At 39.7% G+C, this 11,826-nt stretch overlaps 1 protein-coding gene across 1 annotated transcript; it reads left to right on the top strand.

The window, feature by feature from the left end:
* The first annotated feature begins 5,138 nt into the window (after positions 1-5,138).
* hmgb1a (high mobility group box 1a) lies at positions 5,139-9,046 on the top strand. Its single transcript, XM_037687946.1, has 5 exons — positions 5,139-5,227; positions 7,555-7,715; positions 7,861-8,006; positions 8,099-8,273; positions 8,377-9,046. Exons 2-5 carry the CDS (start codon positions 7,569-7,571, stop codon positions 8,524-8,526), a joined length of 618 nt encoding a protein of 205 aa, XP_037543874.1. The 5' UTR covers positions 5,139-5,227; positions 7,555-7,568; the 3' UTR covers positions 8,527-9,046.
* The last annotated feature ends 2,780 nt before the right edge of the window (positions 9,047-11,826 follow it).

Genomic DNA, 11,826 nt, shown 5'->3' with positions numbered 1-11,826 from the left:
GCTGCAAGTAGTCTTTTTATTTACCTAAATTTTTATTCAAAACTGTTTTCTTCTTCTTATCAAGTCTTTGCATCAGCAAAATTTATCTACTACACAGATGTGACGGTGAGTTTTATTTCTATGTAAATGAAGCATGTTTTTGTATTCCAAAGAGTAGGGGTGCACCGATAAATCGGCCTGACGATTTATTGGCACCGATTTCCTTAATTATGGGAAATCGGCAAATACCTGCACCAGAAATCAATTTTACAGATTTTTTTAGTTTTAACAACAATTGTCTGAACTTCATTTATATTTCAGAGCACTAACTCATGGCCATTTAAAACAAGTTTGGATTGTTTCTAGGATATTGTTCAAGGGTATGCTTTTCAATAAAATAATATTAGAAAATTGAAGGTGCATTGTGACCTTACAACATCTGACTTTGTCACTTACAAAACAAAATCGGTATCAGCCAAAATCGGAATCGGCAGGTCAGACTTTTTAGAAATCGGTGATCGGCCAGAAAACTGCAGTCGGTGCACTCCTACCTAAGAGATGACAAAATTAACAGACACTTGAAGAAAATCACTAGACAATGTCCTCTGCTGTTTTGGTTATATTGTATTACACAAACCTACTGTGTTTACATCGCAGCAAAATTTGTTCAATTTCCCAAACTCAGGTTAACTTTAATGATAATAAACCTTTCACCAATTCCCTAATTAAATTGACATTTTTGCCCTTATTCAACTGCACTTACATGACAAAGAATATTCAAGAAATATATTGTTTTATAGCATTTTTCATAAACTATGCTGCAACAACACTTCTAATCGATTAATTAAAGTCAAAAACTAAACAACCTTAACGTTATTTGTATGCAGAGTCGTGTTGAAACTCCATCCCAGCTACTTTTTTTGCCGCTTTGCAGACTCCATGACTTTTAGCTGTGATAACAGCACACACTGAAAGTACTTGACATTGTTATTTTAATTTACGAAAAATGCTTTTAAAAATTATTTAGGCATTACGAGAAAGGTATATATATATATATATATATATATATATATATATATATATATATATGATACATACTTTTTTATACACAATACAAATTTTATAAAAGCAAGAACATGCAACTCTGATAGCATAATGCTAATCATTAGCGTGACGCTACCATTAACTTAATGTTAGCCTAAAGTCGAACAATAAAATCGTGATCTTATTGAAATCTCACACTAAGTAAAATAAATATACATACCGAACACAGCATTCAATTACGCTTTATAATAAGATGCGGATGAGAATAAGCCGTCGCATCCTCATGTATGGTCCATGTGTATCGTTCGACAAGCTCGTAACAGAAACGTTCAACTTCCGGTAGAAGCCGGGTGTGGGTCGGCCTTAGTCTTCCCCGTTGCTAAAACGAAAGTTCCGCCTAGCCCCATTCGGTGGTTCAGTGAACTGCAGAAGAATGTAGGCAGCTTATTGTTCCTATTACGGCACGCACAGCACATCAAACCAGAGCTAACCGGTTTCACTTACTTAAAAACAGCTTAGTCACATTTAATCACGCTGGGAATCATTACCATAATTTGTTAAAAGTAATAAGTCTCACTATTTCCTAAGTCAAAAAATACTGAGATACTGTTTTTGTATGAATTTATATTTTTAGTGAATATAAAATTAATTAATTTTAAAGTAGATTAGACTACATTGTTATTAATTGTTATTATTATTATTGTTGTTGTTGTATCAGTAAAAAGGAAAATTGTAAAAATAAAACATTAGTAGAAATCTTGTTTTTATTCATCTTAAAATTGGGACAAACAGATTTTGTTAGAGCTGAATGGAAATCAAAGGCTCAACCAGGACACTACTGTTCAACAAACTGTCACATTTTTAAATTAATGACCAAAATAAGAAACAAAAATTACAGATTATACCGAATAGCTGAGAACACATATACTAAATCAGTTTGTTTGGGAACAAATGGGAAAAAAAAAATTAAACAATATTTATGTATTCATTTATTTTTGCATGCCTATTTTTATGTGTATTTTCAGGGGGTAGGTCTGATAGTTGGGGGGTGGGATGAAGTCTACATATGTCCTCTCACTCTGATTCCACTACCATTGTACCCTCACACACCCCCACCCAACATACACACACTACAGACATGTGAATTCACACACCCATTCCCGCCTCTTGCATGTGCCCTCCTCCCCTAAGCCCCTCCTGTATCGGCTGCTCTCCTGTCCTCTATTTTCTTCTTGATGACAAAATGAATTTGCATATTTTTCCCAGGGAGCGCTCATTAGAATGCATAAACATGAGCCGGCTATAGCTTTCTGCCGTGGCATCTCCTGATGCAAAATGAGGCACAGACAGGCAGCATCACAGGCAGACATGTGGCCTGGGCCTGGGCTGTGATTGGCATTTGGAATCAGTTCATCCTGCTCATTCTTAAATCAAGGATAGGAATAAACTCTGGGCCAGCCATGTTTCTTTGTTTCTATACTGGCTATTTGGAAACAGAACACATATATAGTGAAATATTTGATTATATTCATGCACAAATCAAAGTAGGGGTTTTATGAATGCATATATGGACATATTTAGCTAATTGTGAATAAAATAACACTTTGCATTTTCAATATTACAACACCCACCCCCTACTAGTTCGTTGAAGAGTACAATAAAGGATTTTAAACTTAAATTACATTATTTTGTGCAAAATAAGCAAGTTGTCTTAGGAAAGGCATGTTGTACCAGAAAATGCAGACAATTCAACCAATATGGATAATGTGCTTAAAAACTTCTCTGAGCCTCTAAGTTTGTAGTAGTGCTGGTCACAGAAAACAGCATTCATACACTTAATATTAACCTAAATACCTGTACAAAATTCAGTCATGTATGAACCAGGTGTGCATACATAAATAGGAAATGTTAAGTTACATATCAAGAAATACGTTGACAACTCACAGTGGATAAATTATGTCAGTTCTTATTCTTTGTCAAATGGTGGCGCTAGATGTCAGGTCATAAGGTCACAACAAGGTGCTTTATTCTTCCTAAAAGATGCATTCATCTTCAATGTACAAACTTCTGTTCAGCTCATATTTACAGTTTTTTTTAAGAGTACACCTCATGTTTATATGGTATGATTTCAAAGTACAGCAATACGTTAAGTAAAGATTATTAAACAGTTTTGTTCCTGTTGCTAAAAGTAAAACCAACGAGCACTTTTCCTCTTTATTTCAGTTGCACAAAGACACACAGCACGTTCTGTGCATAAGTTATCACAATTCTCAACATCTGTTGATCAAAAGTAAAAATAAATATGCAAATTTATGATCCCTCAGCACCTTTTCATTACGTTGTGGTATATGAGCCAAAGCGGCACAGTTTAAACAATAAAATGTGAAATTATAATGAAAAAATATTGTTTGATATTCAGTCTGCATGGGAGCTTGCAATTATTTATGCTAAAACAAATTGTTAGTAAAGAATAAATAAATCTGGACTAGCGTACAATTTTGTGACAAAAAAAAATTCCTTTGAAAATCTAATCGATCTTATAATAAAGGTAAATCTTTTTTTGTCCTTTTTGAACATTTATAATTTAGTGTTGAACAAGTGGAATTTAAAGGTTAACTTAGCAGAAGCGACGTGGTCGTCCTCCAACCTTAAAGTCAGTGATATGATCACCGACCTCTTTACGCGTGTCCATGAACAAACTTGACGCATCCCCAAATCGCTGCATATTCAAATGATCCACCATGATGTAGGAGAGGACAGAGATGGAGGAGGATGACTCGCTGTGGCGACCCCTGAAGAGGGAAAAGTCGAAAGAAGAAGAGGTTCTGCTAAGTTCTTGACAATGTTTCTCACTCAGCCATTCAAACCCACACACAGTCTCCATCATATATTTCACACTCTTTTCGAGAACTTACCATATGGGCAGTGAGGGTGTTCAGCGTTTTGCCCAGGGACACCAGCTGGGGATCGAACCTCCGACTCTTAAACTGGAAGACAATCCTCCACTCGAGTTACTCATCTATGTATAATTGGAGAAAAAATGTTGCCGTCACAAACTGTGCAGCTACTTGTACACACAGTGAACTGCTTGGCAGAACCTTAAACGAGCCTGTCAGGACTATTTAAGTGACATTATTTTTACAAACTGATGCAGAAGACCTCTGCTCTGGGTCTTTAAAACAGTTGATGGAAATACATATGAAGACATAAGGAAAAATATAATATGCTAATAAGTTCAGCTAGGCTATAGTGACAGATTTTCTCCCAATTCCAATTATAAACGGCCCCCCTGAACAGTCACTTTATAATCCCTGCCATAATATGTAGGTAAAAATAACATTTTCAATCAAATATTAACTATATGAAATATTAAGTATGTTTAACCTAACCTGAATGCTGAATAATTGGTTAAAAAGTAGCAAAAGCTCAAAAATAATTGCTAATTTTTTATCAGAGCGCATATGAAAATACTGTTTTGCACAGCCACTCTCTTGCATCCCTATATTATTAGGTAAAAACGAAAATCGTGGATTCTGCATTTACAATGGAAACACGCCAAGAATCCTGTTCAGATGTCATCTCAGGAGTCAAAATCCTTTAAAAACAGTCTTTCTAGTCCACAACTGTCGCATTCAGGTGGAGCAATCCACCCTCGGGTCGTTTCCGTGTGAATGCGTCATGTTGTTCAAACGCATTTACAAAGCTGTAATTTGCTAATAAAGTCGCGCGTGCTGATGAGAACATACAGTGTGGTCGGTCGTCGACGTGGGGCACAAGCTGTCGAAGACGGTGGCAGGACGTTTAACAGCCTCCTCCGCTCACTGACGAGACGCGCTGCACGTTGTCTCATTCATTTAACTTGCTGCTACTGTACACTGCGCTCAACGTAGTGAATTCAACACTATGGCAAATAGACTACACTACTAGCAGCTCCAGCGTGCTCGAGCAGAAATATTTTTGTATCCACGCGCCTCGAAAAACTTCGGTGACGTTTCACAAAAGCCAGCCAATGGCCCTTCGTCTTCTATTAGGACAATGGAAAGCCTCCGACCAATCAGAGCGACGGCAGCCCAGGCGCTGGCCAATGGCGTGCGAGCCCCGCCGAGAGTAATGTTGAGCGAGCTGAAGACTGAAGACACTGCGTATCGACTGGGCTCTCATACACAGCCATTGCAGAGCATTGAGATTCAGCTATAGTCAATTGGTAAGTATCACACACGAACATTTTTAAGTGTTTATAACGTCGAGAATGACGGTAACAACCCTAAATATCTTAGTCATGCGTTTGTCAGGGTCGAATATGAAACAAAGAAGTGCTAGTTAATCATTTTATTGTTGCGAGAGGTTCATAAAAAGGGTGTAAAAAAAGATAACCGGTAACATCACATTACTCTCTGCCTAGACGTTCAGTACATCAAAAAGGAAGAAATAAAAAGGAATCCCGATTAAATTCGACGAAAACTGCGCATTTCGTTAAATACGAATAATTTTATATATTACAGTCGTCTTGTTAGGACGAACTGGGAGTTGAAACAATTTGGCGTTATCGCGTAAAAAAACCGTGAAAATGTCTAGCGGACGAACACGGTTAACGACAATGGTAGAAGGCTCACCGTTAGCTAGCCGTTGCAGTGCATTGCGAAGCTGAACCGCCTGTCATGTGAAGACTGGCCAAGAGTGCGGATCCGAATAGGAGCTTTAAAAAATCACGAAAACCGAAGAAAAAGACAGACCGTCTCAAAACACGCACATACGGTGAATATCTCAGTAAAAATCACCCGACGAGACAGTTAAAAAATTACCTCACGATCTGCGCTTTACTGTAATGGCTGACTGTATTCGCATAGGAAACAAGGCAGCGCGAGGCAATGGGAAGCCAGCGACAGAGGCGCAGTTCGCTTCAACTTTTTCTAGCCGGCTTTTCTCGAAAAGCAAACCCGCAACTATAAGATGTGACGACGGCAAATTAAAGCTCTGTCTTTCGCGATTCGAACGCCGCCGCGGAAAGATTTTTCCGACACGTTTAAAGGGTTCAAATCGGGCTCGGAAGCGAGGCAGTCGCGGCGGTCGCTCTGCCCTCTATTGCAATGGCTGTGCGCTGACACAAAGAGAAGGAGCCATATTCTCCATGTTAGTGGATGAAGACGAGCGGCCATTAGGCGCTCATAGAAACCAAGTCAGCGCAGCCCGCTCATAGACTCAGTACAGACCCAATGTATTACTATACAAGGCGGCCAGTGCAATAGGAATCAATCGGGGGAAATATTTTGCCAAGATCGCCGGCTTTCTGGACTTGTTTGCTGCGTCGCAAAGCGAACTGGGAGGCGCGAGGAGACATTTGAGGGGGACTTTCTTTCATGAAGAAGGCATTCTCACAAAATGGAAGAAGAAATATTGCCGTCGTTGTTGACCTCCTTTTCCTCAACGAGAAGCCTATGCGCCATTATTACTACTGCTCTCGATGCGGCTTGCCTGGGACTCAGCAGCGTTTCTTATGGGGAATGACACAGGCAGGAGAGGGTTTTTAGCGCGTTTAGAGAGTTATTTGCAGATGAATATAAACGGAAAACAAAGAGGCGCGTGCAAGGAGGAGTGTTTGCTCGCGCTACGTTGCACTTTTAATTGTTATATCCACAATAAAACGACTTTTTGATGAAAAAAATGTCTTTTTGTGTCGGAGTTTGTTTCTTCATTAAACAATAAAAAACACTTGTGTGCTTTTATTTGGTTTAGTTTGTTTTGACAGGTTAAGTGGACATTTTATTTATTTTTCACAAAAAACACAGTTTTGAAGTATAATGTATGGGGAGTGGGAGGGTGTCCGTTCCACTGAACTTTGGGAAAACTTATGCTGGGAGTTATATAGACCATGAAGTGGCAGCGATAAAAGCACATTTTACAAGTTTTTTCTTTGTTTATGTGATTTGATGAGGTTAGGCAGTTTTAGGTTACTATAATGGGAGCAGTGCATGGACCATTGGGTTTTATGTAAGGGTCGCAATACAGGTTGCATCCATAAATAAAGCCATTTTCATGGCATCAGATTTATGTTGGCAGTTTTTTGTTTTTTTTTCTTGGCTAAACTTAGTTTTGACATCAGGAAGGGTGGGTGACCACAACAGTGCTACCAAATAACAGTAAATATGGCAAGAACATTTTCACAATATTCATATTTATGACTTAAAAATATTTTCAGAGATCTCTTGTCTAGTTAAAATTGGAACAAATAGATGGATGGATACGTTATTAATCCAAGGGGGGGATTTGAGGCATCCAATGGCATTTAAGATATAAAATATCACAAGATATAAATAAAAAAAAAACAGAATATTAAAAATAACAATTAAGTTCTAAACATTTCTAATGTTTAGAACCTATATAATTTCTAATTATACAGAAAAAAAGACATGCAAAATAATAATAAAAAAAAGTAGAATACACAAATTTGGAAAAAGACAATATGGAAAAATAGGTCCACGCTTAATCTATATCTAAAGTATATATATATTTATACATTGTTATTATTTTTAGATACTGCCATCAAGATGGGAAAGGATCCAACTAAGCCGAGGGGGAAGATGTCCTCCTATGCGTATTTTGTTCAGACCTGCCGGGAAGAACACAAGAAGAAACACCCTGATGCTTCGGTGAACTTTGCTGAGTTCTCCAAGAAGTGCTCCGAGCGATGGAAGGTAGTGTACGACCCATGTTCTTCAAATGTGTTTGTTGAGACAGGTCAGACACGGGAAGTGGTCAGCTAACAGTTCTTATGTACAGTAGGATTGTGGAGCTTGTGTACAAAGGGTGTGTTGACGAGTGGTTTACCTCTGCTTTCAGACCATGTCTGCCAAGGAGAAGGGCAAATTTGAGGACCTGGCCAGGCAGGACAAGGCGCGTTACGAGAGGGAGATGATGAGCTATGTTCCAGCCAGGGGAGGCAAGAAGAAGAAGTACAAGGACCCCAATGCCCCCAAGAGACCCCCGTAAGCACCACAGGTTGAAGCTTTCTGACACATACAAAGTTCTTTACTGATCGTCTTCTCTCTAAATTTGGATCAATCAACTTTTTTTCCAGATCTGCTTTCTTCATCTTTTGCTCGGAGTTCCGCCCCAAGGTGAAAGGCGAGAGCCCTGGTCTGTCAATCGGAGACGTCGCCAAGAAGCTGGGCGAGATGTGGAACACCACCGCCGCAGAGGACAAGCAGCCCTACGAAAAGAAGGCGGCCAAGCTGAAGGAGAAGTACGAGAAGGTAAAGCAACCGCGACCCCCCCCCCCCCGCACTTTAGACGCGACGGTCGAGTGAAAACTTTCCGACAGAGTCAGTTCAACGGCTTCTCGTTTGTCCGTCACAGGACATCGCAGCTTACCGCGCCAAGGGCAAAACAGGAGGCGCGGCCCCAGCAAAGGCCCCCGCCAAGGTGGAGAAGAAGGAAGACGATGACGACGACGACGAAGACGAGGATGAAGAAGAGGAAGACGACGACGAGGATGATGATGAGTAGATGGTGAGGGACATAGAGGTCATCTCCTTGTTTATAAAGCATTTAACCCCTTGTACACACTTCACTTCTGAAAGAAAATTCATTAGTATCTGAGGGGTGGAAACAAAACCAACAAAAAAAGAATGCCAACATTAAGGCTGTGTATATCGGTTGTTTTTATGCTGTACAGTTTTTTTCTTTCCTTTTTGTATAGTTAACACTACACAAGTATTGTGTCTGTATCTTTCTGCCAGTCTTATTTCTTTTCCCCCAGTGGTAGTTTTAGACCACTATCCTGCCTGGTACAGTATAAAGGGGTGGGCTTACAGTATTTCCCTTAGCTAGCAGTGCACAGCACATAAAAGCGTTATAAGTTAGATCTGAGTGTATCTTTTCTTTTTCTTTATCTTTACCTGTGTGTTTTTATTTCCGATGACATGTTATCAGAATTGACGTATCACACTCGTTTTACTGATCTTTATGTACCACTGTAATCTTGGACAAAGAAAAATTAGCAAAACAAACAAACTAAGAAGAAAAAAAAAGAAACGTCTTGTTTATTGTTAAAATTTAAATTGCTTCTGATGTCAATAAACATTTTTTTTTTAAATAAAACAAGCTTTGCGTTTGAAAAGTCTTGTCACGAGTTGCTTTTTTAAGGTGTTAAAGAAAAAGTACAATAATTTAGGAGAGGAAACGGCAGCGCTGTGAGAGTAATATGTTGTGAAATGATTTTGTATCTTAAGAACATGCATGAACTTTTATCGTCAACCGTTTAGTTAAATAAAACGGCTCGATGTTTTAAAGGATTTTACAACTCGAAGCATGACTCATCACTACAATTGTCCGTATCCTGTGTCATCGCTCAGAAACCATGCTGTAGTGACGCCCCCCTCCCCATTATGGAAGCACAGAAAGTTGTTGCTGCATGCCAACATGCATCACCGCCTTTCTGTTTTATTTAGATGCAGCTTCATCTCATGCACTCTCCAGGTCCCATCCAGGGTAAAAAAAAAAAAAGCCATTTATATAAGAAGGATTATGTGCTTTAAAACCTCAGTGACATAAGAATATGACACATCTGTGCAAACCTAAAAGCAAAACAGCACGCGTATTGTCACAACAACTCAACCTCCATGGGAGAAAGCGCTTGGGGGGTGAGGTTTCAAACTTTCAGGTTGAGCAGATATTTACAGAGCTGCAAAGACAACGTTTGACCTCTGTGGTAAATACAAGGACGTGTCCTCTGCTGTATCTTTAGCGTCTGAACCAAGATCAGCCGTGTCTCATTGACTGAGGCAGCTGCTGACCTCTGCACTGCTTCGATAAAGGCCCCCGTGTGACTGAAGGTGTGGCCTCCCTCTGTCCCTGAAAACGCTCATATTTTTAACGTGGAATCCTGGATATTGTTCTTGGAAAAGACAAAGTGAGCTACACCTAGAGTTAACTTATGTTGTTGCCAAATGTTTGACAGCCGCAAGCTAGTGTCAGCGCTGGTATCAGTTCCTCACTCTGTTCCTCTGAGCGCCTAAAGTTGGAGTGGCCATAGAGCAGCTCACATCCAGAGCATTTACCCTCACCTGCTCTGAACAGGCCTCAAAAAGTGCTTTCTGTGCAGCAGCTGATAGCGATGAGTGGCAATATAGCACTGAAACAGCTGTAACTGCAGCTGTTGATCAGTTGCTGCAAGAGACTTTTCAGGTTACAAGTGCACGCGCACGCACAAAGTTCTGCACTGAGCACAAAAAGTGGTCTCAGGGCGACATCTAGTGGTTAAACTCTCGAACTGCTTTATGAACATGACAAAAATAGTTGCAGTTAAAACAGATGTTTAACAAAAAATGTTCGAGATGAGCCGAGCTACAAGTGAAATATGCAGTTTAATTTTATAATATGTATCCCTGCAGAAGACACAAGGGAGAACGTACATTTTTGCCTATTCAAGTTCTACGTGGATTTTATGACGAGTCATGACTGCAGCTCACTAAGGCAGGACGATTATTTGCTATAAAATGTGAGTTTTTCTCGCACATCTTTTTCATTTTGTTTTTGTACACTTAATGTAAAGTTAAAATAATTTAGAATTTGGTAAAGATCACATTTATTTTATTATGCCCTCATAAACCCTCGACCTAAAAGAGACCAAACTTTCTCCTTCTCAGACTGTGTGTGTGAAATTACATCTGATAGACAAAATAAAGTTAGCACTTGAGATCATAAAGTGTATAAACTGAAAGAGCCTTTCATCTTTTCAATTCTGTAGATGCTCTCTTGTACCAGATGGCATCAAAGTACATCTCATGTGTACAACAATGTTCAGTCAGGTCATCTGGACAGTTCCTTTTTTTGTTCAGATATGTTTCACCCTCTATCCGAAGGGCTTCATCAATCTGAGGAGTCACATACAAACTGTTTTCCCCACCAAGCAGTAAACTTCTACAGTGGACCAACCAGTTTGCTGGTGATGATGGTTTCTGGGAGTTGTCCTCTCCCCCGTCGACTCTTCCCAGGCAACCACAGCCAAAGTGGTTCAAGACATCAAAATTCATGCTCAACAATCCAGGTAAAGAAGTCCAGCAATGTTCAGTCAGGTCATCTGGACAGTTCCTTTTTTTGAAAAATTGTTGGAATTTTTTTTACCTGGATTGTTGAGCATGAACATTGATGATACATCTCATGTGCCTCATGCCACAAACACATAAACTAACCCCAGTTCACATTGCAAAGCAGCTCAGGAACACTAAACGTGACCTTAAAATCACACTTCATCAATAACGTTTGGTAAAAATGAGGATAGTGACATGGTCTGCAAAGCAGTAACATGTCATTCCTCAAGAGCTGTCAGTTCCTGGGTCAATGATTTCCAGGGTCCAATTCCACAGACCAAAAACATGCATGTTAGGCTGACTGGTAACTCTAAATTGTCCCTAGGTGTGAGTGAGAGAGTGAATGGTTGTTTGTCTCCTTTGTCTCTATGTGTCCCTGGGATGGACTGGAAACCTGTCCAGGGTGTCCCCCACCTCTCGCACAGTGATGGCTGGACATGGATGGATGGATGCTTTCTGAAGAGATGTGTTTATAGAAAAAGAAAACAAAGCTTTTTGTTGATTGTCCGATACTCTATTATGACAAAATCTATCACGCTTACTCTTTCATACCAAACAATAATAACCATGAACCACCCATTTAAAAATGCTTTTTTGTGTGTGCCTCTTTTGGCACCGTTGGCTCATATGGATGGTATATGAGTAGAAACTAGAACATCCATCCATTATCTTTACCCGCTTATTCCATTTTGGGTCACGGGGGTCGCTGGTGCCC

This window comes from Nematolebias whitei, chromosome 14, assembly GCF_014905685.2.
Source record: "Nematolebias whitei isolate Nwh7 chromosome 14, NemWhi1, whole genome shotgun sequence".
In the NCBI taxonomy this organism is placed as follows: domain Eukaryota; kingdom Metazoa; phylum Chordata; class Actinopteri; order Cyprinodontiformes; family Rivulidae; genus Nematolebias; species Nematolebias whitei.
Note: the sequence above shows the minus strand (reverse complement) of the source record. Positions and strands in the feature narration are given on the sequence as shown.